This window comes from Cinclus cinclus, chromosome 8 (genome assembly GCF_963662255.1).
Source record: "Cinclus cinclus chromosome 8, bCinCin1.1, whole genome shotgun sequence".
Lineage (NCBI taxonomy): Eukaryota > Metazoa > Chordata > Aves > Passeriformes > Cinclidae > Cinclus > Cinclus cinclus.
The window spans coordinates 22,500,503-22,526,110 of NC_085053.1; the positions used below are offsets into that span (position 1 = coordinate 22,500,503).

General features: G+C 50.9%; 1 protein-coding gene across 1 annotated transcript; it reads right to left on the bottom strand.

Moving 5' to 3' along the window:
* Positions 1 to 111: 111 nt before the first annotated feature.
* On the bottom strand, positions 112 to 19,899 carry MOB3C (MOB kinase activator 3C). Its single transcript, XM_062497252.1, has 4 exons — positions 19,753 to 19,899; positions 12,832 to 13,331; positions 4,088 to 4,290; positions 112 to 915 (listed from the first exon to the last, which is right to left on the bottom strand). Exons 2-4 carry the CDS (start codon positions 13,247 to 13,249, stop codon positions 886 to 888), a joined length of 651 nt encoding a protein of 216 aa, XP_062353236.1. The 5' UTR covers positions 13,250 to 13,331; positions 19,753 to 19,899; the 3' UTR covers positions 112 to 885.
* Positions 19,900 to 25,608: the final 5,709 nt, after the last annotated feature.

Below are 25,608 nucleotides of genomic sequence, written 5' to 3' on the forward strand. Positions count from 1 at the left end.
GTAAAGGAAAACCAACAGTTTCTACAACCAGCATTTGCCCATCTTGAGCTAAGGCAACACATCAGGAAATGCTGACATGTTGAAAATGTTTTCTGGCAAGAGTTTCTTTTCACCAGTTTTTGAGACTTTCTCAGGTAGACTGTGCTGATCACACTGAATAGTGACCTAGTTCACTTCCTCAGTCATGGGACCACTTCCCATTAGCCCAGGCAGTATTGGAGGCATCTTAGAACATCATCAAGTTCCCCCTCTTCCAAATGTGAAAAATCCCTCAAAGGGAAAAACGGTCCCTTTGCTAAACCATGAATTAGGGCAGAAGGAGACATTCATAGCTCATGGTTAAAAACAGCACATCAACAACTAACTATGTGAAGGCAGTGGGATGAAATGCCATCAGCTTTGCAGGGCTGATCTCAGGTGTTACCATAAACACACTGCCTGTGGGAAAGGTAACAGGCATTACTTGGTGGCCAAGGTCACACCTGCTCACAGGGCAGGAATTGCTAACAGAATGTTTGGAGATCAGTATAGCTGAGGACAAAACAAGAGGGAAGGTCGCTGAAAATCTGATGTCAGACATGGGATTGAGTCTTAGAAATCAGAGTGTGCAAAAGTAAACCTTTTAAAAGTAAACCAGACTTGCCTCATTCTCCATTAAGTCAGTGGCTTTCTAAAACAGGAACCATACAACAGAGATTGGGATTAAAAGAAGAAAAATCTGCCCTGAAGTTCTTGGAAAACTTAGGATTCAGCCCTGGCCTGAAGAGGGTCTTCTGCAGTGTTCATAGGTCAGTGAGCAGGTCCTAGGGAGGAGGTCTCCCACCACAGGGTGTCTTGTCCCACTGGACTCTGAGTGAGCCAGCTGAGTTCATCTGCCAGAAGACTTCAGTGGCAAATTCGTTCTGTCATTTCTTTCTGCATTGAAGGGGGAGAGAAAAGAAAGAAACAGTAAGTGCAAAAGACAGGTTTGAGTAGTGTGACATGTCAGGCAGTTTGGGAGGTGTCCAAAAGCAACCCAGGGAAGCAACCGTGGGAGTCTTGGAGAGCTTTCTTCTATTTCCCATGACAGCCCTCCTGGGAACTCAGCTGCCTCAGCAGCTCCATCCTGGCACTCTCCCCAGTCTCTGTGGCACAAGGTTATTTTGGCTGTGCCCTAGCCTTGAGAGCAGTCCAAGGAAAGAGCTTTGGCTGAGATTTAAAAGATGAAGGTCCTGCTCCTGGCTCAGCTGCAGAGCAGCCAGACAAGGTGATGCCACTCTCAGAGCCTCTCTTTGCAGCCTTAAGGAGATGGGACATGGAGCTGCTCCCGGTTCTTGCTCCAGGAGCAGACCACAGCTCACCCAGAGGACCTGTGGTTACAGCAAGGGATCCCACAGTCACACTGCAATGCAAATGAGTGCTAATAACAGGGCCCACAGGAAACCTCCAGCGAGACCAAGCTCTGTTTAGGATTACAGACTGTTTTCTTTAGCCAGAATGGCATCATGTCAGCTACATTAGGAAGGTGTCCAGCTTTCAGCAGGTGGAGGATGGTATTTGTTCTTGCCTTAAAATGCTCAACTAGTATTTTGTAAATCTTGCAGTGAGAAAAATGTGATTCTAGCTCATCGGGTTCATAGCTTGTGAATCTGTGTGCCCACAGGTTCACCCATGCACTCCAGAGGAAGGTTTGCATATTAAAATGTGAAAAATCTATTCCAAAATAGACTGGAAGTAGGACTGGTCCATGGAGAAGGAAGAATGCAACTCTGGAAAAAGAAGAACTAGGAAAGGAGGATGACCCTTCAGTAACCCTATAAAAGGCCCTTTAGTTATATAACCTAGGGAGACAGAAGCAGCAAATGTTGATCTTCAGTGCTGAAAACTTTGTTTTTCAAATCCATCAGGGACAGTGGCAAAGAGAGGATTTTCCTGTAGGAGTAACATGCAAAATCACTTAAGTGCAGAATCTGGCCATCAAATGAAAAGCTGATGCTCTGCCACAAAATCACACTGCAAACAGGAAATGTTTGCAAACGTTATGGAAGGAAAAGAAGAGGGTGAGAGGACTGTGCATATCCTCTTGCAACAGCACTATGCCCACCCACTAGCACAACACCAGGCAAAAAAGCAGCCGAGAACAGGAGGGACTACAGTGACCAGTGGGCTGGTAAGTCACCAGTGAGCTCCTCAGACAAGCCCAAATGTCCAAGGCATTCCTCACATTCAGGAAATCCCCACAGTAAGCAGCTGGATCCCTGCCAGTGCTGCAGCCCAGCACCACAAGCTGCCCTTGTCAAGGAAGCGAGTGCACGGCTTCTCTTCTCCCATGTTCCTTGATTTGCTGAGAGAGTGAATCACTGCCTTTGGCTAGTTCTTCTGTACAAAGGATCTCATTCTCAGTTCCCATGATTTGCTGCTAAGAAATCACATCCCACAGAAGCCTGACAAAAGGGAAGCTGAAGCAGCAAAGGGAGATTCGGCCAGAGGAAAGCTTAGAAGTCTGTCATGGGATTCAAGGGGACCAACTAAATGCAAGGCTAGGACAGCTGTCTGGGCTGATGAGGCAGCCTGGTTGCAGGATACTCTCATAGACACCTGAACCAGCTCACTGCCTGAGGGAAGGAGGCTCTTCCTCCCCCCTGGTCCTTCCTCTCAACCCTGTGATTGTCTGCTTGAGGCTTGGGTGGCAGGCAATGAGGCACAGATAGACCAGGGGCAAATGTGTCTCATTTCCTTATAGTTTGACAGTAGCTGCATCACAGGGAAAGAATCTGCTCACCTGAGATTTATGCAGACCCATCAATCATCTCATGTTGTATGTGAGTCACTGGCATTGAAAGCCTATTTAGCAAAGTCAGCCTCTGCTTTGGCTCCCAGGTGCTATTTACATTAGCAAGCAGTAGTCCAAGAGGATTACACTAATATGGGCTGTATAGCAATGCTGAAGAGGCTTGTCATGAGGAACACTGACAAAGGACAGAGTGATGCTGAGCTGCCATTTTCTGGTGCTGAGGGCCATTGTGATGTTTTACAGTTGAACTCTATACAATAATTGAAGTCGATACTGTTGTCATTCAAGTCTCCCCTGATTAGATCATCATCTCTCCATCACCCTAAATCATGATTAGAGCAGACAGGCAGAAAATCGACTGATTGAAATGAAAGCAGAGGAGTAAAGTGCTCAGCACTTAGGGGCAGGGGCATCTCCCCCACCTCCAGATCCTAAGCAAGCAGCTGGGACTCTTCTCAGCTCTTTCTCAGATTTTATCCTCTTGGTCTTCCCTGACTCTCTGCTGCTGGATATGGCCTTTTCTGCAACCCATCCCTTATCACAGCATGCAAACTACTGGGTTTCCCATTAATTCTTGCTTCACTGGAACATGTCCTCCCTAGGTCAGACTATACAGGACCTTGTCTGCAACAAACTTACTTCTCTTACAAAACCAACGATGTACATTTTCTAGTTTATGAGCCCTGGGCTGTCTGGCCTCTGCTTCCCACAAATCCTGCTGTTGTCAAGGGCTCTCACCTTCTGCCTGGCTAATTGCTTCCCAAGGGAAACTGGGAGACCCAATGAAGCCTCTCCAGCATGGCCTTGACAGCTATTGCCTGAAGCTGTGTCCTATTGCTATTGCCTTCCCTGCAGCCTCAGTGAAATTCACACTAGGATCTCCAGCAGGGAATGCTAAAAGAAAAACTGTGGAGAAGAGACTTCGGCTCAAATCTGACTCCTGAAAGCCATGTGGGCACAACTGGCTGGAAACCCTTTGATGTACAAATTGCATTAGAGCTACCACATCACTGTGGGAACACTACCCTGTGGTGGCCCTAAGGGTACTGAAGGTCCATTCACAGACATGACACCAGAGGCAAAGCTGAAGAAAGGATCAAAGGTTTCCTTGGTGCTGCTGGGAATTTTGCTCTCAGAACACTAAGGCTGATGGTCCCAGGACAGAAAACATGACTGTGTGTATGAGGTAGGGTGGCCAAAAGAGTCCAGAGAAGGTCAGCACTGCTCAGAGTCCAGCCCCAACCCAAACCTACAAGTGCTATGTCCCGGCCACACCACTCACCCTCCACCTCCCCATCCCAGGGCCATCCTTACCAAAGGCTCCAGCTCCCGGTGGTCAATGAGGCTGAACTCCCTGATGAAATAGTAGAAGTGCTTGTAGCAGGTGTTGACGTGAGCCTCAGCACCCATGTTGATGATGCTGTCAAAGTGGTGGATGTAGACATGGACAAAGACACGGAAGAGGCGGGTGAGGATCTTGGTGCAAACTTGCTGGAACTGCTTGGGGAAGGGAACACCTGCAAAGCAGAAGCAAATTAGAACATTTGAACATTTCCAAAACAAAAAAACAAAAACAAACCAGTTAGCATTTAAATGTCTCTGTCATGCTTGACAGGCAGTCGTAGGTGACAAGGAAGGACACCCTTGGCTAATGGGGCAGTGTGCCACTGAGCTCTTCCCACATATTCCCTCATTGCCCAACTAGCAATTTCACACAGGCATGGGCTTGGGATTCAGAGTGTTGCTGTAGGAGAGAAGATTCCTCATGCATTTGAGGAGGCCACAACTCTCCACATCTGGCTCAATCCAGAGTAATCTGGCAGAGATCCTTCTGCCCTTTCTCCCTGCCTTTCCCCTACAAGTCTGCACAGCCACGATATAAGTCAAATTGTATTTAGCCATGTCCATGAACAAAGCCAAGCCATCTCCCACCAGAAAAAATACCTTCCTCTGAACCCAAAACCATGGCTTGTACTGTTTTCCTTCCTCCTCACACCCTCAAACATAATTTCTGATGCATCAACAGAAATGGGTGGGGTTTCTACCATTTTCCTGATCCTTATTTCAATAAAATGTCTCATTAAATCAGGAAAAAAACTGCCCATCTAAATGGTGTTTGGGTTGTAATTTCATTGCACCTGTATCAATCCTGAGATATCCTCATAGGATGGGACCCACCATATCTGGCTCTATACTTTCAGCTTTGTACCACACAAGGCCACAGTGTGAGGTATTTCCACCCTTTTCAAAATACACTGCCATAACAAGGATGTGATACCATCAGTGCCACCAACCTTGGGGTAAATCTCTAAAGGAAACATGGCTTTGAAACGCTAAACTTTTTGGTGGTTGGGTTTTGTTTTTGTGAGGAGGAGAATGAAACAACTGATATTTGTTTTCCTGAGGCTTCTTCCTCTCCCCAGAGCAATTCAATGCAAATACACAAAGAACAAAATAAAAACCTCCCTTCCCACGGCTGTACCAGCCTCCTCCCTTAGCTTCTTATTAATGCAGCACATAACCTCTTGAAAATCCTTCCAAACAAACTCTGCTCAACCAAGGCTAGCTCACACATTTTGTGCACAGGACAGCATCAGCAAATCTCTTAGCTAAAAAATTAAAAATGGTAATTTTATCTTTGAATCTTTCTCACAAGCCTTGCTAGGCAATTAAAAAAGTTGGGTTTTTTTTTCCCCAAAGGCTCCTGGCAGTCTGGTTTCCCAGCAGCAGTGCTGAGCCCCTGTCCTCCGTGGGTGGCAAACGCAAAGGTTCCATCCTTCCAGCATCACGTGTGGATGGTTTGGAACTCATAAAAGAAAAATATTTTTGGTCTAAAGCAGAGTCACCCTGAGCACAGCCCAGTCTCACTTTCCTGCACGCAGAGCGTTGGAGCTGAGGGCAGGGCTGGAGCATCTGCACTCGTGCCACATCTGGATGTCCCAGCCAACAGCTGGAGAAGATCCTGACTCAGCATTATGCAGTGAGGTGGTTTTGAGTCTGATTTGTGGCCACTGCTCTGCATAACCACAAGCATACTGCAGCCCCAGGGCTGCTCCTGCAGCAGGGACCTCAGTACGACCTGTTTCACTGCCAGCTCTGACAGATCCCATTAGGACTTTCCAGGAAAGGTGATCACATCTGGCAAAGTACAACCAGGCTGCCCCTATGCCGACACCTTAGAGATGTGACTGGAGATCTGCTTCTGGCCAGCACCCTTGGCTACAGAGCCCTCCTTGCATGCTGGTGTGACACAGGCAGGGATCAGAGAGCTCTTGAGGTTCCCCTGCAGTCAGGAGGGACACAGCACTTTAGCAATGGCTTCATTTCGGCTTTCTGCACTGAGTGAGGATGTGCTGAGCAAATAAAAGCCAGAATCACCCAGTTGGGGATTCAGTCATTTTCCTGCAGACCAGCTTTGAAGCACTGGTTAAGAAACTTTTTTTTTTTTTTAATGAAGCTCATCACAGCAAATAATTGCTGTTGAATGCACATTTCTGGGGAGTACACACTGTTCTGGACAGGCTGTCATCTCCCTGGGACCAGAGGCAGCTGGGATCTCAGCAAGTGCCCAGGAAGGCATTTGCTGCCATCAGTTTGTCACCCAACCCAGTCACCAACTGCCTCCCCAGTCAATGCAGGCAGTGAGGGAGAAATATGACCTGATCATCACCGAGAATTTATTGCCAAACTGCAAAGAGTGATAGTGAAGGAAAGCACCACCCCTCGACCCAGTCCTGAGCTGAGAAGGAATAAGCTCAGAGAGTGACAGCAGATCAAACAGATCTCAGGCTCCCAGGGCTGACAGCATCTGTGGTGCAGATCCTGCTGTCAGATGGGCCACCTCCAGACATGGCAGATGGTGACAAGTGGCTTTCCACAGCTTTTGTCCTGAGGTTATCCAGGAATTGACTTGTCTTATACATCTGTCAGCAGCAATTCCTCATGGACATGCTGGCAGCTGAGAGACTTAGAAACATCTCCAACTACATTCTGGGTTCTCCAAAAGCAGCTTTTGCATCAGGGAAAAGACATTTAGCTTAAATCACAGAATCAAAGAATAGTTTGAGTTACAAAAAAATCTTTAAAGATTAGCTAATTAAAATCTCGTGGTCATCAGCAAGTACAGGAGCTGTTGAACTCCTAAACCTATAGATATATGGAAAGACACCATCAGCCTGCCAGGACCTCCAAGCTCACTTCTGGACTATTCAACCACTGTGTCTCACATGAACCAGGAGCATGGGAAGCTCCCGGGAGCTGACGCTGAGCTGCCCTTCTTTGTGCCCATCACCAGGTGTCAGTGTGTGGCCGTCCCCTCCAGGCACGGCCAGGCTGTAGTGCTGGCTGCCTGTCACTAAAGCATTATTACAGGTCCCAAGCAGCACTGACCCCTCACTACGGTCCTTTGGGATCACTCAGGTCTGGCTCTTTCTCCTCTCGCTTGCACACCTGCCCAGGGAGGCACAGCAGCTTCCTCTCCCCGTGCTGCAGCCGGGTCTGTCTCCTGGGCCAGGACCCTCCATGCAGGGCAGAGATGCTTGACTGGACCCTGCATCAAAGCACTTCCCCTCGGGAAGGAAGCAGGGCGGATATCTGACATGCAGATTGCCTCTGCCAGCAGTGGTGCTCGCTGCTGATCTCCAGTGACTTGGAAAGAAACACACAGCAGCCCCAGCAGGCACTGGCCGTGCTGGTGGGGAGCTGGAGAAACACCTCATCCCCTTGCCCAGAGCTGAAAGAAAAGGGCTCTGCACTAAAGGCTGCATCTGAGAGCAGAAGGATCCAGCATTGCCCTGGGTCAGTGCCAGCGGATGTCCAGCAGACAACCCGTGTGACATCCTCTCCAGCACTGAGGGGACACAGCCAGGACAGGCTGTGCCTCCTCCCTGCAGCCAGGCACACACCGCAGCCAGCACGTCCCAGCCAGGGGAAAGCCATGGGGTGGGGATCTCTGGCCACATGCACCTCTCCTGCCCTGGCAGGTGCTCAGCTGTACACCGAGCACTGGCCAAGCTCGCTGCCGTCCCACCAGAGCTGCTGGGAGGGCTCACTGCAACAGCCAGTGCAGTGATGGGGCCCTTCCCCTTGCATGGTGGGGGACAGCTGCTCCCCCCAGGGCTCCCACCTCCCTGCCAGGCTGGGCCAGGCACAGCCAGCACAGAAACCCCATCAGTGGCCAGTGCACCAGTAAATGGCATTTGGGAGTGGGGCACTGGCGGCCCTTACTTAGGGAACTTGCTCCATCTTGAAGGTGGCACATCGTGGCACAAACCAGGGACAGTAGCAGATGGACGACACAGAGGGATGAGTCTGGTGGGACAGACCCTGAGTGGCTGAGATGTCCTCTTAGCAGAAATACAGCAGGACAGGGGAAAGTCAGGATGGACCTCCAGGTTTGACAAACTGCCCCAACAGGGTGATGCTGCTAGGGTTTGCTTCACCCTCCCCAGCCCTGCACACCTGCAGGGACCAAAAAACACCATCCTAGTTCATCCCATTGATGGTGGTCTAACTGCCCAGGGGGACAGCAAAACATCACAAAACCTACCTGGGCTGACCTAAAAGAATTGAAATTAACTTTACCTTTATTTCCCTCACCATCCAGCAACCTTGGAGAAAGCAGCAGCAAACCCACAGTCCTGCAGGCAGCAGCCACCCTCTGACTCCTCTTGCATGATGTTTAGTTTAGATAAGAGGAAGAATTTCTGCTCCAAGCCAAGGCAAAAAGCTGCAAGTACAGCAGGTACAATTTCACTCCAAGCAGAGTGACTCACAGCCCTGAAATTAATTGGCACCTTTAGTTTGTCTTGGACTTTTGCTTGAAAATCCCAAGACATGATTTAAAGCTCAAAGGAATCTGTTTACCCACTCTGTGCTGACTGCTTCAAAACATAAAGAAACCATATGTAAAAGGAAATGAAAATGACAGGTAACAAAGTGCCTCTGTTTAGGGTAAGGGACTGCCAAAGGGACCTGGATCTTTCCTGCCATCTCCTATCCCCAATACTTGTACACCAGCCAACTTAAATTTTTCATGATGAATCAGTACTGGAAAGCTATTTTGCTTCTTGGCAATTTTGTTTTTTTCCTCTGCAAATGCAGTAATTCAGTGAACTTCGTGATGAATCCTTGTTGTTATTCTCAATTTCATTTTGGCCACCGTGGTGTTCAGTGATTCATTTTTCCTAAAAATAAGTCTTTAAAGCCCTGTTTAAAACTAATGGCATGATGGCAGCTGCAAGCTGGCGTGGAATTAATTTCGGAAGAAAAAAAGCAGGGGGAAAAAAACCAAAACAAATTATGTAAAAAAGAGCCAGCTGAGAGAACACCAATAATTACCTGAATTCTGAACATTTTTCTCCTGTTGTTATGGCAAGAAAGTATCGGATAATTTTGCACCAGGTTTTCTCTGTTTTTTATAATTGTTTTGGGACTACGCTTGAATGACAGGCTTGAGTTTTGAAAAGTTTTCCAAGAACTGCTATAAAACCTCCTGTGGCCAGTGCTCTGTCAAGCCACAGGCAAATCTGGCAGACAGCACGAGGTGTTTCCAGTGCTGGGGCTGCTCAAATTTTAACAACAGGAAGGTTCCAGCAGCCACCGTGGTGCTGATGGAGGATACCTGGCCTTGTGCAAGCAGCAGCCTGATGCTGGGCTGACCAGTGCTCACACAGCCATGGAGCCTGGAAACCCCATCCAACCATCCTTCCTCCTCAGCACAGCACCACCCAGCAACAGCTCCCTTAGACCACGGGGCAGAACGATTACTGGGAGGAGAGGATATTTTCCAGGTGATAATCTGTTCATGTGGCCACTCGCTGAATAAATCTACTGATATAGTTTTACCAGCTGGTGAAAGTACACCTGCAGAATCATTTATTCTTCTCCCTGCATGGGAAAAATGCTTACTCTCCATTTAAATGTATTTTTCAGGACAACTATATTGGCTGGAAGAGTGGAAACAAAGCACTAGCACAAACCAAATGATATGGGTTGTCTGGGAAAGCTGCTTCTGTAGATTTATAGCCATCAGGGTGGCAGAGCTCACACCATGCAGGGATTTGTCTCATTTTAACTGGCTGACAAACAGGCTTCCACTCCAGAGAAAGGATTAGACAGTGGGATGGAACCCTGCAGGTAGATTTCCTCGGGCATAGGGAAGACACAGTATCTCCCCCAACCCTTGCTGTGGTATGCAGTGGGTTTGGCATCCCCCCCAGACCTGCTAATAATCTCCACCATAGGGATTTTCTACTGGTGCCATCCGAGGGCTGCAGTCCTGCTGGTTAACTCTGCCAGGTCACAAACTGTCTGCTGGTGTTGGGCTCCCTTCCTGCCAGGTCAGATGTCAGCTGTCCCTCTGGCTTCTTATTGCTGGCAAGATGCAGGATGCTGGCAAGAGCTCTACATCACGCTGCTTGGCTAAACCAAAGGTGTTTGTCACTCTGCTCCCCTCCCACCTCTGACTTGCTGAAGGAGCAGATACTTTAATGTGCAAATCAGCCCAGCTCTGCTCTGGTCACTGGAGCTGTGATCATTTACCCCAGCCAAGGTGTCCCCTGTGATGCCTAAGGACCCTGTTAGCCCACAAGTCAGTGAAGCATCTCTGCTCACTTCTAGCTGAGCCTCTCACCCTGGGGTGAAAGATTTCCCCCTCTGACCCATGAGATACCTCTCAATTGTCAGGAGCCTACCAGCAAGCCCTGCTGAACCCCATGCTGCTTCAGGCTGTGTAGGTCTGGGGTGGAGGAGGATGCTGAGGTTAGCCTCCAGCAATGTTTGTGAGTTTGGGAAACGCTTGCTGCTTCTAAGAAAAACAAATTTAAAAAAGAGAAAAGTCTGTTTCGTCTGCGGTCAGGTGGCCTTAGCCAGGGAAATCTTTGTGCTGGGGCAGCTTTACTGTACATGGCAAAGAGGGGCCAGGAGGGAAAGCTGAAACACTGAGATAGTGGGCAGCTGTGCCCAGGGACCTCTCCAGCACAAGCAGGAGCAAAACAAACCTTCATGCTAAATCACATCTCTGCTGCTCACACCCAAGAGTCTCACCACAACTCCAAAGCATGACATTTGTAATTTCCCCTCATCACCTCATCAAGCTCCTTTCCTCTCCTTAAAACAGCTCACGTCTCCTCTGTGCCCTCTCATGCTTCATTCCCCTTGTACTGGGTCTTTTCTCAAGGGCTTGCTCTTTAGGAGAGAGATTAAGCACCTCTGTTTGGTCACTGTCTCTGGGCCCCACATCCTGGCCAGCCTCCACTGTCATCTAGTGCATTCCCTTCAGCCAAACACTCCATCTTTTGAAATGCCAGAGCTGCCAAACAATTACCCAGTGAACAAGGCAGGACACTGAAAGGCAGATAATTGGGGACACACTGATGACAAAGTGCCACGAGCTCCCTCCTCCCCCTGCCTCCCCCAACAGCCTTTTATGTGTTTTGGAGTGCAACCTCAACCTGAGTTCCCTTTCACTTGTGTGAGGGCAAAACCACAAGGATAGGCTGACACAGGGCCTGAAGTCGTTCAGGGTCCCCACAACAAAAGGGCTTAGAAAAGGGACCCCAGGAACAGCCTTGGAAGAGAAAAAAATTTGTTCACCTACAGTCATCCTGGATCTCACCCAGAACTGCCCCAAAACTGAAATGAAAGGAGAAGTGGAAACCAGCCATCCCTCCCCACATCAGGAGGTGCTACAACTCAGAGGGAGAAGTGCCAGAAATGAGGTGAAAACCACCAGGACCATGACTGTATTAGGCTTTTGCACTCAGAGAGAGAGATGTGAGAGAGCAGAGGATGCTGTAATGTCCCTCCCATGGCTGGCTGCTTTTTGAGGTATTAATACTCCCTGTACACCTTTACTCTCCAGAGCAGCATCAAGCAGCATCACATCCCACATCCCACTTGAAAGGCATGAAATTGAATCAGGACACTCCTTTCTGTCTCACCCCTCAGCAGCAGCAAGTCTGTCCAGCCAGAATGAACAGGGACTTCACTGTCCCCAGCAGAGCTGGGACTGCTGGCCCAGGGTACAACTACCTGTACAGCACAGCCAAATGGGGCTACAACAGTGAGTAATGCCAGTAATCCCTCACAGACCATTTTCTTCAATGTTTCCCAGCATATTAATGAAAATCTTAGTCATAAGCTGCACTGATTTCATATAGCTCTGTCTGCTTGGCAAACAAAAATGGTCAAGCAGACTTGAAAAGCTAAGCATTTCCCCCCTGCCAAACTCCTTAAATCTTTTTTTACAGTCAAGTAGCTTCATGTTCCATCTGAAAAACAACCTCTTCAAGGCATGACCTGAGACTCTGGAAGCCCCATCAGCTCCAACCCTTGAACTCATCTCCCCAAATGACAAAAAGCAGCTAAGTAGCAGCTAATATCAGCCTTGGCAGCTGCTGAGCATTGCAGGTCAACAGCAGAGGGGTTAGTTTGAAAGTTCTGTTGCCTTTGGCAGCTGCTGCAAGCTCCTAAGGCCAAACTTATTGAAGAGGTGCATTATACACTCTGGGCCTTGCCAGTGGTAGGGCCACATCCTAAGGACAGGCATCTCTGCTCAAGCAGTGCCTCAGCTACACAGCAAGATGTGAGGTACAATCAGGGCTGAGATGGACAGGGGCTGAGGAGTGAAGAAGCAAGGGCTGGATCTTGGGATCATGAACCTATGTGGAAAACCAGAAAGACATTGAGTTCATTAGTTGAGAGCAAAGCAGGGATGTAATGATCACCTCTAACCAGCCCTGCAGCTCAACCTGCTGAGAAAAGGCAAGGAAGCTAATAACCTACCAGCCTTCAACTCCGCACAAACACAGAGTAAGTTCAAGCACAGAAAAGGAGAACATTGAATTACACATCCCCTAGCAGTAGGGTGAGGAATTCCAAACTCAGTTTGAAGCTAAAGGGTGTGAGACAGACACTGAGAAACACCTGGAACGGGAAATGCCACAATACTTTGAACGGCAAAGTTCATCAATACCAACCCTGAGATGCACCAGCAGCTTGGGAACATGCACCAGTTACAAGCCCAGCTTTCCTGCAGGGAACCAGAGCACACTCACCTATCCTGGTGGGGAAGATGTCCTCATTGTTAATGAGCGTCTCGATCCAGTCCATCAACATGCACATGTACTGTGGGGCCGACAGCTTGGTCGGCTTCTTGTACTTGCTGTCATCCTGCCACCTGTACTCGTACTTGAGCCCCCCGGACATGATGGGACAGCTCCTCTCGGTGCAGTATTCCGACATGGTGCCGTAGATGAGGTTGATGCGGTTGAAGAAGTCCACCACGTGCACGGCGATCCAGTCGTTGATGCTCTCGCCAGGAGGCAGCTGCACCACTGCCTTCAGGTCCAGCCCAGACTTGAGAGAGGCCTGGGCTTTCTTGTACAGCTCAAAGCGTTGCGTGCCCGGCTCAAACTTCTTTCGGGGACGGAATGTTTTGTCTTTGTTGAAGACTTGCTTGAGACACAGGGCCATTGTGGGCAGGTCCAGCCGGGGTGAGGGCAGAGGCTCAGAGCAACATGAAACCCAGGGCTGGGGTCTTCAGGGATGGAGGTTTCTGGGAGGAGGAAAAAGACATATTTGAGTCACACATGAAGACATCTGCACGTGTGGACGCACTTGAAGGGGTTCATGCCAGGATGCTGGCTGGCCCCACTGCTCTGACAGCACATGGGGACACAGATTTGGAGTGAGCTTCTGGCCCCTTCACACCCACCAGGCTGACCTGGAGCAGATGCTGCCACCTCACACAGCAGCTCCTGGCACTGGAGAGGGTAAGCCCTGCCACATGTGCCTCATGCAAGGCTTGATGGCAGACAGAGCCCTTCCTCCCACCTGAGCACCCCAGCAGTTCACCAGGCTCCAGCCAACCTCTCCCCTCCAGGTTTTTACCAACAAGTGCTGCAATGAAGTGAGAGCCATGATATCAGCGGAGCTCACCAGTTTGGGCAGTCCCACTCTGGTGGCCTTTTCCTCTCCTGGTAAAGGGGAAGCATCTCTTTCCCAGGGGCTTCTCTGTACAAATAACCCCTGACCCTGCAGCAGCGGCTGGCAAGCGAGGCCCTGGGGACCGCGCTGCGACCGCAGCTGGCTGCTGGTTCACACAGCCCCAGCGCCAGGATAAAGGAGAAAAGGGGGGATTATTTTTGTTGTTCGGCCTGGTGTGTTTGTCCAAAAGAACAAAACCCACATCCGAAGAAGGGAAATGCAGCCCAGCACAGCAGAACAACGTTGCCAGGACGCCGCCAGCCCTCCCGGCACGCACACAATGCACACGGCTGCCCTTGCGGTGCTGCCCTTGCGGTGGTGGAGCTGATGCTCTGGGTGCCTCCAGGGCTCAGCAAAGTGCTGAGATCACCCCTTCCTGCCCAAGATTAGCAGCACAGATGAGGGCTGTATTTTCCTTTTCCTCCCTGAAATCCAGTGCAAATCCCATCCACCCAAAGGTGTCCTGGACAGGCTGAAATTGTGCATTTTGTTACCTGCATTAATCACCAGTGGTGTTAATGTGAGACCAAGGCCTCCTTGTGCTAAATGCCTTGCTGAGGCTTAGGGAAGAGAAGGTCTTCCAACAGCCTCCCCCTGATGGGAAGAGACGAACAAACAGTTAAGAAAAAGGAAGGGAATTTATGGAAAAGGGAAGTGACTGACCTAAAGCCACAAGCAGGAGGGAATGGTGCAAACCTTGGAAGAACATTCATCATTAAAAAGACAACTTTAGCCAAAAGCCTGCTATTTAAATTCTGTTTTCTAAACTCAGTCTTGAGCCTGAGGCAGGTTCTATTCTGTGATCAGCTAAACATCTCCCAAGTGAAACCCTCTGCTCCCCTTCAGGCTCACCTCAGGGTCATCACTGGGAGGCAGTAGGACCTAGTGATCATCCCAATGCCTGCAGGATCTGCCTGGCAGGGATTCCTGCACTGCAGCCAGCACGTCTAAAACCCTGTCATGGATGCACACCCTGGTATGGATGGGAATCCCAGCATGAATGCCATTAGTGCACAACCCCAGCCTTTCCCACAGGCTGGAGCCAGAGCTTTGCCACCCTTATACAGCTCACAGCACAGTGAAACCCCACCACGCTCTGCTATACTCAGGTACAAAACAACACGTATTTTTAGGTGCTTTCTGGCCCACAGAGAGGGTCACAGCCATCACACAACATTAAGCAGTATGACTTCAACACCAGCGTATCTGCAGACTTCCCCCATTTCATGTGGCTGGGTGGGATTTTAATGGGCACATCCCTGTCACCCTCATTTATTGCCTCAGGGCAATAACTGGGGCATGTTTCTTGGATGCTTTTTCTTCCCCTCCTCCAACCATGGCCAAGAGCTTCTTTCCTACTTCAGAAAAAGAACATGATCTCTCCAAATGCCACTCAATGAACACAGCATGATGTCATGACTCCTTTCTGTCCCTTGGGAATGGCCTGTGCTACAGCAGTCCTTATGAATCCCATGGGAGGCCAGGGGATTCTGGGCACAGGGAGGCTCTAAAGAAAAGCCCTTATCCAGGACTTCCTGGATTCCACATATTCAAGCACATCCTGTTGATAACACCTCTAAAAAAAGCCTTCTGGGGAGTCTGCTAACACATAACACTTTCAAGAATATGTATGTATACATACATATATGTTTATATATAACCACTGCAACAGGGATCCTAATTTAGTAATATAGGAAGTGCTGGGATACCCTCAGGATGAGGCACTCAGCATGCTTTGCCTGTAGTGCAAAGTGGAATGATGAGGCTGAGCAGTGCCTGGCCCTGCAGCCAGGTTTCCCTGGAATTTCAGCATGGGAAGTCATGCCAACAGACATTTCTCTGTGTCACCATTTCTGCTGGCCTTGGCTCCATCTGCTCTGCTTCAGGAGCTGTTGCTGTTTGCAGACTCTTCCATGCAGAGACTGGGTTGTTCCATGGTGATGAGCAGCCACCCTGGCAGATGACATCCCATCAAAACATGTCACTTGCAGGGGCTGACAGCTGTGAAATCAGTTCTCTTTTAGTGCCTCATACTGCAGGTCCTCCTCAAATATTGAGCCACTAACTGAGAAATAAACATCTCATCTGCTGAAGCCAGACGTGTAACTCATCTACAACTGCATACCAGCATCACCCACAGCTGGATCTCTGTGTTACCCTGCAAGCTGCTCTCACTCATCAGGCAGGTGGGAATGTGCTTCATGGTTCAGCACCATCTGAATAAAACATCAGTTAAAAAAAAAAAAAAAAAAAAAGAGCAACAAAACTGCTAAACATCTGCCAGGTGTTCTCCTACCATGCATGTGTTCAAGTGGGAGTGGAGAGTAAAACCCATTGCTGCCCAAGGGCTCAGAGCTGACCTATCCCTGAGCCTGCAGAGGATACCAGCACAGCACTGCAGCCTCTCTGCCCCCCAGGCAGTGGTTTTCTTTTCAGGATCCTCATCATCATCACTAAAAAAACACCAAGTCATTAAAAAACCTTGTTAATCTTTACTGGAGAAAAATGTTCTCCAGAAAGTACATTTAACACAAAGCCAAAAATACATCCTGGGATTTATGACCTGAAGCAGCAGAGAGAGGCACTGAGCCAAAGAACACATTTATTCTCTACCTCACTTCAGAGCTTTCATTGCCCAGAGAGATTGATGTAGAGGGAAGTAAGAGGGCAGTGGTGGCCAGGACCAGGACATGAGATCCCAGCTCTGGCCCTTGCAGATGGGGCACTGAAATGGGATGCACCACTCTGGAGCAAACAGGCTTTGCAAAGTCACCAGTGCCTTAGATTCCCCTCAGGCAGAGACTAAGCACCCAGCTGTTTTCTGGGAAGAAAAGCAAAATCCTTTGTGAATGGACCCAGACATATCCTGAGTCTAACTGGTTGAAAAGGGCCTCAGACAATGCAAAATCAGATTTTCCCAGTTTCCACCTTAATGCAACTGACCTAACCAGTGCTCTTCCATCACTGACCAAGTATTTGGGGCAGATCCATGTAAAGAGATGGAAAATGGGAGATCATCCAAGGTTTATGGTGCAAAGTTCAGCTGAGTCTGATGTTCAGGGCTGTTGTGTTCCTAGAAAACATGCTGTGATCCACTGGGGCTTGGGGTGGGGCAGGAAACCCATCCAAGTCCTAATCACTGCTGACAGGGCCTGATTTGGGAAATCCTAAGGGTGGAGTGCCCAACAAGCTCAGACAGCACCTTCCTACAACATGACCGTGCAGGTCCTGGGCCAGCACCATGGCAGCAGCCTGCAGCTCTCTGCCCTCAGTTCCCACATGCAAAATCAAAGCTTTTCCAGAAGGAATCTTGGCAAAGGCTGCAAACCCTCCTCCCCACGCCACAGCTCCCATCACAGGGTGGTGCTGGCATGCTGGAGGTCCACAGATGCCTTTCTGAAGCATCTGCAGATCCCCAAATCAAAACTCATCCTACACTTGGGAATGGACAAGGAGTGAAGCAGGTGGAGCTGGAGACTTGCCCTGACGTCACCCTGTGTCCCCACAGAGGATGGTTGGAAGAGGATGAGCAAAGCTTCTGGGAGGAAAGAGACTGACATTTCCCATGGGACATCCATGCCATGGTGTCCTTAGCATCCACCCCCCACCCACATCCCAAAATAGCCTTGGCTTTGAGGAGCTTGGCTACAAACCCAGCTGAGTGGCCACAAATCCCATCCCTGTCCATGAAGGCTGCTGAGCTTCAGTCCTGCCCCTGTTTTTGCTGCTGGCTTCAGTCCTGCTTCTGGTTTTAAAAGCAGCAGTAGAAGCAAAACTCAGCGGGGCTTAGCAAGAACCAAAAAAGAACAGAGTTAAGCTGTGCAAGGATACAGCAGAACCACAGCTGGGGATGTAGCAGGCACAGACATGTGAAAAACTGATGTCCTAGATTGTTGGCAAGTCCAGAGATGAAAGGAAATGAACTGGAAAGGAGGGATGCAAGTTCAGGGTCAGACTTACTCACTAATTTCAGGTTTGAGGGTTGTTTTTTTTATCTAAACTAGCTTTCTTTCTTTCTTTCATTTCAAAGCCACAGAGGAGCACAGTAAGGCAAAGGCTCTGTTGTAAACTAAAAACAACTCTGAAAGGTCTGTTTAGAAATCACAGAACAAAAGGGAAGAGCAGGCAGAGCAGTGGGAGAGTGGCTTTCTCCTCACAGTCCTGCAGGCACAAGGGCAAGGCCACCAAAGAAAACCTTTGGTTTTGACCCCAAATAAGCTTTAGTCACAAACCCAGCAGGAAGGGTCAGAGTGATGCACTGCCAGACTCCAGGATGGTGGTCACAGTGCTGGTCCCTGGCTCCCTGCCTCAGTGTCCCCAGTTCCAAAACTGATCTCCCTCCCCAGGCTCCCTTTATACTAAGGGCTGCAACAGCAAATGCTTCAGGGGAAAAAGTGCTTTGCATGTGTCTCTGGGAAGCATTAACAACCATGAAGGGTAAAGAGAGAGGACAGCTCTGACACCAGCACCTCCCATGGCTCCAGTGCCAAGTGCATCCTCCCTGGATCCATCCTGAGACAGTGACACACTGGCAGAAGAATCTGCCTGCAAAGTGCTGTGTAAGCAGCACACTCCAACCCTCGTGGGCAGTGCAACCACTAGGGAGCACAACAAGCGGTCCAGCACTGTGGGCAGGGAGACTCCAGCTCCCACTGCTTTGGGAAGAGGCCAAGGAGGCACAGCACAGACCTGTCCAGCTCCAGGGACCCTAGAGTAAAGCGTAGGTTAATTACCACCAGCTCTGCACATCCCCCTCGGGCTTCCCTGGGGGGGTCTTGCCTTTGGGGCACACATTTATCCATGGCTTCTCTGCTTTAGGGGATTCCCTTCTCCCTGCCATAGGCAGCGTAAAAGTCCCACCCAGCCCCATTCCAGATGGAAGAGGAGGACAGCATCAGCTCAACCACCATGTGCCAGAGCCCTGAGACAGACAGACAGTCTGGCCAGAAACCTGCTGGCTCCAGCTGGCTTTTCACTGCTCTAGAAGCCTCACTGCCTGGCTGAGGAGTCAGCAGCCCTGTCTCTGAGCTTCCCTTCAAGCCCCAAAGAAGTCCTGATGCGCTTTGGTCTTCAGCCTGTTCTAGAGCATCTCTGCAACCAGGGCTGCTTCTTGAGACTCAGGCCCCAAAGACTTCTCCCAAGCAACCCTGATCCGCAGACACTGCAGCCCGGACCCAGAGAGTGACTGTGGGCAAATAGTGCTTCCAGGAAGGGAAAGGAGCATATTCCCTCCTTTAACAAGCCTTTCCAGCCTTGTAATCATCTAAGGAAGGGGAACTGCAGAAGAAGGGTGCTGGGGAGCAAAGCCCTGGGGCACTGGCCCCACTCCTTCTGTGCTTCCTGCAGGAGCCAAGCCCCAGCTGGGCTGTCCGTGAGAAGCGGGGTTATTGGCTGCTGATCCCAAACATAACCTAAACGATAGGAAATTCCGGGAAATAAGCCAAGACAAAATGCAGGGAGGGGGATCAAGGACCAGCACATGGGCTGGGGGAGCTTCAGAGAAGCCCTGGGCTCTCAGCAGCATCTCCCTGCTGCCAAACCTTCCTTGTGCAAACTCCCCTGGTGCCGCAGAGACGCATGAGAGCATCCATGAGCACAAATCCCTGGAGTAGAGCAGGACTCAGACCCCCGCACTCCAGCTGGGGACAGCTGCCAGTGGGAAGCTGTGCTGGTGCTTCCCCCAACTCACATGGTGCCTGGAAATCCCCAGCTCGTGAGAAACGGACCTGGATGGCTTCCAAGAACGAGACTGCTTGCACCAGCCCTGCAGACATCCCTTGCTGTCCCCCAGCTCTGTCCTGCTCCTTCCCATGCCTCCCTGCCACACCACCAGCAGAGCAGCAGCTCTCTGGCCCAGAGGCACCAAAAAAGTTTTTCCCGGACCACACAAGACACCCCCAAGCAGAAGAGCAGCATCTCTCCAGGTCAGAGGCAGCATGTCCCGTTCATTTTAGGTGTGTGACCCAGTGTGGCTGGGGCTTTTTGGGTACCTCATTCTTGGGAGCTGAGATCTCACTGCTGCCACCAGTAATTTGCGCCAGCCCTGAAAAGAAGTGTCCAATGGCCTCAGTGGTGTCCAACAGCTCTGGTTCAGTCCCAGGGGTGAGTACTCTGTTGTCAGAGCCGTAATTCCAAGCACCGGGAGCTCCAGGGCTGCGAGCTCAAGGAATAAGACAAGAGGAGATAAACCAGCCGCGGAAAACCCATCTCCACCGCTTGTTCTCACCCAGTTCCTCCGCCCACAACTTTCCACCGTCCCTCCGACACTGGCAAAGCCGCTGCCGGGGCTGTCCCGTTAGGGAAACGCGTCTGCTGCCTTCCCCTGCCTGTCCCCTTTCCCTGCCTGTCCCCCTGTCCCCCTTTCCCTGCGCATCCCGTGCCGGTCATTCGCACGGATCCCTGCCCAGCATCCCCCAAACTGGGGACCTCTGGTTTTGACACCCTGGCTGCTGAGGAAGGGGAAGAGCCTTCTGCAGGAGCCCATGGCCCGGCTGGGTGAAGAAGTGCTCTTTTCTGGGCTAATGCCAACCCAGGTCTTGGCCATCCAGTGCTGAAAAGCACCCCAGGAGCATCCTCAGGAGCGCGGAGCTGGCTTTGTACCTCCCGGCACTCACCTCATCCTCCGGCACGGCGGATTCCACTCTCAAATCCCTCCGCTGCACTTTCTGCTCTTATTCAGGAAAAAGGGTGGGGAAAAAAAAGTTAAAGTATACGAAGTCCAAGCCAGGCTCTCTTTCGGGACTCTCGGGGATCGCAGCAGCAAGAGCGGCAGGAAGAACCGCCTCGGTGCAGCGCTCACGGGGGTTTCGGTAGAGAAACCGGGGCCGAGGGTTTTTCTCCGGTCAGTGATGTCACATCCTGACCCTGCCGGCAGCTCCAGCTGTCCCTGGAAAACCCGCTTGGAAGCGGGCCTGCCAGCCCCCACCGTCCGCAGGCTGATGGGTGGGCACGCACTCACTCACACCCGCACCATTCCTGGAGGCTGAGATCCTTCCTGGCGTGCATTCCCGTGCCGCTTGCCTGGCTCCGGCTTTCACAGGACAGCAGGGAGCTGCGGAAAGGAGATGAAATCCCGGAGTGTTTTCCCCTCCTCCCCCCATCTTTTCACAGTTCCTCTCCCTTCATCCTTCCCCCCTCTGCGCGCACACAAAAACCAGCCGGGGGTTTCCGTGCCAGGCCAAGCTGGATGCCATCCAAAAACAGAAATGAAATGAAAAGAAAGAACGAGAAAAACTTTCCCTGCACAGAGCACTTACTTTCGGTCTCTGCCGGAGGTGGGGTGAGCTCTGGAGCTCTCTGCGGTATTTAAATCCTGCTCAGCCAAAGGCAAGCCTGAGCCAGCGCGCTCGGCAGGAACGGCCAGCCAGCGTGGGATGGCTTGGCAGGAGCCGGGATCTGCTTCGGGGTCAGCACAGACGGGGGTGGAACACCGGTGTGCACCCCACGGGTGATGCTGTCACAGCAGGGGCAGGCACAGCATGGCCCCGACACTCAGGGTTCCCTTCCTGGCACGGTGACCTGCCAGGGGATGAGATGGGAGATGCTCTGGCCTTAGTGAAACGTCTGCAAACTGGCACCCGCACAGTTCTAAGTGAGGGAAAGGCTTCTAGCCTTTCTTACATGTGTGTTAAACTCAGGTCAAGCCAAGCATTTGCAGGTGATGGGGCGAGCTGGGGAGTGGGGCACAGGGCAAGGAGGAGGTGGCTGATGGGCACGTTTGCACAAAGCTGGAGGGTTTAGGATCAGGGTTTGCTTCCCTGAACCCTACCTGGCATCCCCTGGTGCTGCAGCCGTGGATTTATCTCCCAGCCCCATGCAGCCTGTGCATCCAGCAGGATGTGTCTCCGCAGGATCCAGACTCCTTTCCCCAGAACACAGCTTCTCAGCTGCAGGTGATGCCAGGGTTTGCTCTTGAGGCACAATGTTCAGAGGCAGTCTTTAAAATAAATTCTTTCAGCAGCCTCCCAGACCAGTCAGCCATAAGGGAGCTCAGCCCAGCCGTGGAAGGCATTTACTCTCCTTTCCTCCCTCTCTCTGTGAGGTTGGTTTGGTGCAGGTGTAATAGAAACTCTAGCACCTGCAGCAGCATCTTATTAGAAGTGAAGAAGACACTCTAGGGCCCATTTCATGGGGCAGCAGCCACTGGTGGATCACTTTTGACTGGAGCTGAAGGGAATTGGACCTTGCATACCCCAGAAGCCCCTTGCTTTTCTGCCTGTCCCCATTTGGGGATCCTGAACCAGGAGACAGGAAAAGGACACACCAAGGACACGCAGGATTCATCTGTGCTCTGCATTCACTACAGCATGAGATGGCTGAGGTGTCTCACATTGGCAGAAAAGATAAAACCTTGAGGTGAAGTGCCCTACACAGCTCTTGAGGCAGGAGGGAAGCACAAGCTGTCAAATTCATCTGTCCAGGTGCTTCCCACCACCACCATCATCAGCTAACCCAGTACAACAGCCATGACCTCAGAGCTCAACTCTGCCTGTGCATCCTCCCCAAACTGCAGGCTGAGCCTTTTGAGCCTTGCCCTGCTCATGAGTGGATCTCTCACAGTCATTGCAGCCAACCTCAGCTCAAAGTAACACCCCTAAAACCAGGATCAAGCTCAAGTAATCCAGCAGACTCTTCCTGCTTACTGGAAAACCAGCCACATTCCTAACTCCAGCAGGTTCAGGTGAAGTCTTTTCTCATCCCCAAAATGCTGGATGCTCACTACAAGTCCAAGTCCCAGTAAGGGCTGAGCAATGCTGCTGTCCTCCATCACAGGGATCTGGGAAACAACAAAATGTCCTCAGACCTTGTGAGCAGGAGGTGGAGGTCTGTGGAGCAGATGTAACTCCCAACAGCAAGTGCCAAGCCAGGAGGAAACTTTCAACTGAAATCCCTGAAAAAAAAAAAATGGGCAGAAATCCAAAAGTGAGGGGGCTTGGCTGAATAGCAAGGATCCCAAAGGCAACTAACTCATACCCAGGATTTACATCCAGGCAAGATGGAGCCAAAATGCTTGGAGGCGAGATGGGGTCCTCCCACCCTCAGCAGTCTGGAGCCAAAGGAGAGGGGCCAGGAGAACAGCAGGAGGGCTGGAGTGACATCAGCTGCAGCCCCACAAATCCAGAGAGGCAGCTGCCCCTCCTGCTCAGGATCTTACCCCCTCGTGTGAGGTTTTGGAAACCTCACGGAGCAGAGAGCCCACGGTCCCAGAGCCACCCGGTATCGCAGCAGTGGGGAGGGGAAGCAGGAGTCACTTGGGAGAGAGGAAGAGGTCCGAGGGACAGGTTTGGGGAAGCAGGGATGTGTTATTGTGAAGAGGGCATTTGTCTGCCCCGGAGGAAGGAAGGAAGGAAGAGGGGAATGCTGGCCTCGCTCCTCAAGGCAGGTGCAAGGCTGAATTTATCGGGGGAAGGAAGCAGGGACGGAAGCGAGCCCGGAGCACTGGTTGGCTCCATCGGAGCTCGCGGGCAGGCACGGGAAGGGGCCCAGGACAGCCAAGCAGCTTCTCGAGGCTCGTCAGGACACGGCTGCAGCAGGGGCAGGGTGGGGGAGCCCCCTGCCAGCCCCCAGCACCGCGATGGGCTCTCACACAGCGCCCTGCGCCGCACCTCACGGGCACGGCCGCTTCGGCAGCCGGGGATGCTTCTTCTCGGGCAGGGCTCGAGGGCCGAGAATGCCTGTGCAGAGCAGAAAACAAAGGGAGCAGATGGTTATCCCCTGGTTATCCCCAGAGAGGAACAGCATGTGTCCAGAAAAGTTCTCAGCTTTTTTCTCTCTCCATTTCTCTCACTCTAACTTTCTAACTCTATTTCTTTTTCTCTTTAACTTTATTTCTAACTTTGTTTTCTTTTCCAACTTTAAAATTAAAAAAAAAAAAAAGCAGCACGAGAAACTTTCAGGCTCCCTGGGAGTAAAAAAAAAAAAAAAAAAAATAAAACAAAAACAAACAAAAAAAACCCCACCAACTTTAAATTATTGTTTGAATAAAACTGCTTGCTCCACAGGAGGCTGAAATTTTCCACTGCTGCACCAGACCTTTTTTCTTTTCTTTTCTATATATAGTATATAGGGCCCCTAATTAGTACTCCAAATGGGAGTAACTAACCATTACCTTGATTGAGCATTACATGCCTACTCTCATCCTGAGTACTGATTAAATGAAACAATTAACTAACTACACACCTAATTGGTTAATTGGATAAGTACTTAATAAGATAATTATCAAATTAGCCAATTTTTCGGCTGATGATATCACAGCTACGGCTGATATCAGACCAGCCCCCTCCCAGCCCAACCCTCCTGCAACAGGCCGCGCCCACCGGCCACGTGACCTCCCTGGCATCACGTGAACCCGCCCACTGGCCACGTGATCTTTTTCCTGGCATCACGTGCCACGCCTCCCGGACCATGCGATACCGGTGTCACGTGCCCACTCGCGACCATGTGGCATCCTGATGTCACGTGACCACAACTCACCGGTCACGTGACGACTCCGATGCCACGTGACCCACCGGGAGTCACGTGGCCACGCCGCATCATCGCATCATTCCGTGGCCCTGCCCTTCGCCGCATCATCACCCCGCCGCTTGGTCCCGCCCCCTGCGCGTCATCGTGTCCTCACGTGGGTCCGCCCGTTGTCGTGGTCCCGCCTCATCGCTCTGCCCCGCCCCCTCATGTCGTCGCGTCCTCACATCCCCACAGCTGCCTGCATGGGGGCCGCCATGTTTGCCCGGTATCACATGACTGCATGGGGCCGCCATCTTTGTCCCCATCACCTGACTTCCTGCCGGCCGCCATCTTGGTTCCGTATCACTGGACATTCTAGATGCCGCAATGGAACTCGGGGTTTTTATCCAGATTGTACAGTAACCCTAATCAGCGCTGCACATGAAACTAACCAAAAATTAACCTGACAAAGCATGACATCACTACTGCCATCTGGACTAATTTCATTAACCTATTAACTAATTACACAAATGCGTAACTGCACAAAGACTTGAGTAACTAATTACCCAGTTTTTCACGACAGCACCCCCTAACCCTAAGCCCTCCTCACCACCACTCTTAGGCAAGCCCCTCACCAAGCACCACCCCTAACCCTTACAGCCATCCCCCAGCACCACCCTAACCCTGACTCCATTCCCCAGCACCAGCCTTAACCCTGATGCAGGGTTGGGAACTGTCAGTTCCCCTGCTCTACTCTGCCATGCCTGCACACACCCAGAGACAGGGAGTGAGAACTAATTTAGCTGTGGATCAGAGGGCACTGGAGTCTTGCCATTTTCTAAGGCACAGGGGAAAAAGCCAGGCACAGATGAAAAAGCGCTGGAGTCATCATTTTACAGGAGGGTGAGAACGCTGTCCGTCAAGCTGCACTTCCTTGATTGCTTTGACTGCCACCATCCTCCCTTGGAAGCAGGATGAGCTCTGGGTTTATCTCCCCAGGGTGACAGGGAGGGTGGTCAAGCCAGAGGTTTGAGATGCTCGTAACAAAGAGCCTCTGCCTGCAAAACTTGCTCCACCACTCCTAATGGGATTTCCTCCCACATCCTGGTCCTGGGCTCTCCTCCAGCTGCAGGCAGACCACAGCTCTGAGGGGGCTCCTACAGCACCTGCTTCAGCCAGCAAGTCCTCGCTGCAGGATGCTGCAGGGGCTGAAGTTTAGATCGGGCCATGGGAGTCTCATGCTTTTTTTCCCTGAATGCGCCCATTTGACAGCTACTAAAATCAAGTACATCCATCTTGGGAAGATCCTGGTCCAAAAAAGACTGGCAAACAGTAAAACATGCTGAGAAACTACTGCAGGATGTTTGACCTCCCAAGACAGCTCAGGTGGGCTCTGGGACACA

Coding starts and splice junctions, on each gene's coding strand:
- MOB3C (XM_062497252.1), bottom strand. CDS start 13,249: ATGGCCCTGTGTCTCAAGCAAGTCTTCAACAAAGACAAAACATTCCGT. Junction 4,291..12,831: donor CATCTTCCCCACCAGGATAG/GTGAGTGTGCTC, acceptor TCTGCTTTGCAG/GTGTTCCCTTCCCCAAGCAG. Junction 916..4,087: donor ACCGGGAGCTGGAGCCTTTG/GTAAGGATGGCC, acceptor CCTTCAATGCAG/AAAGAAATGACAGAACGAAT.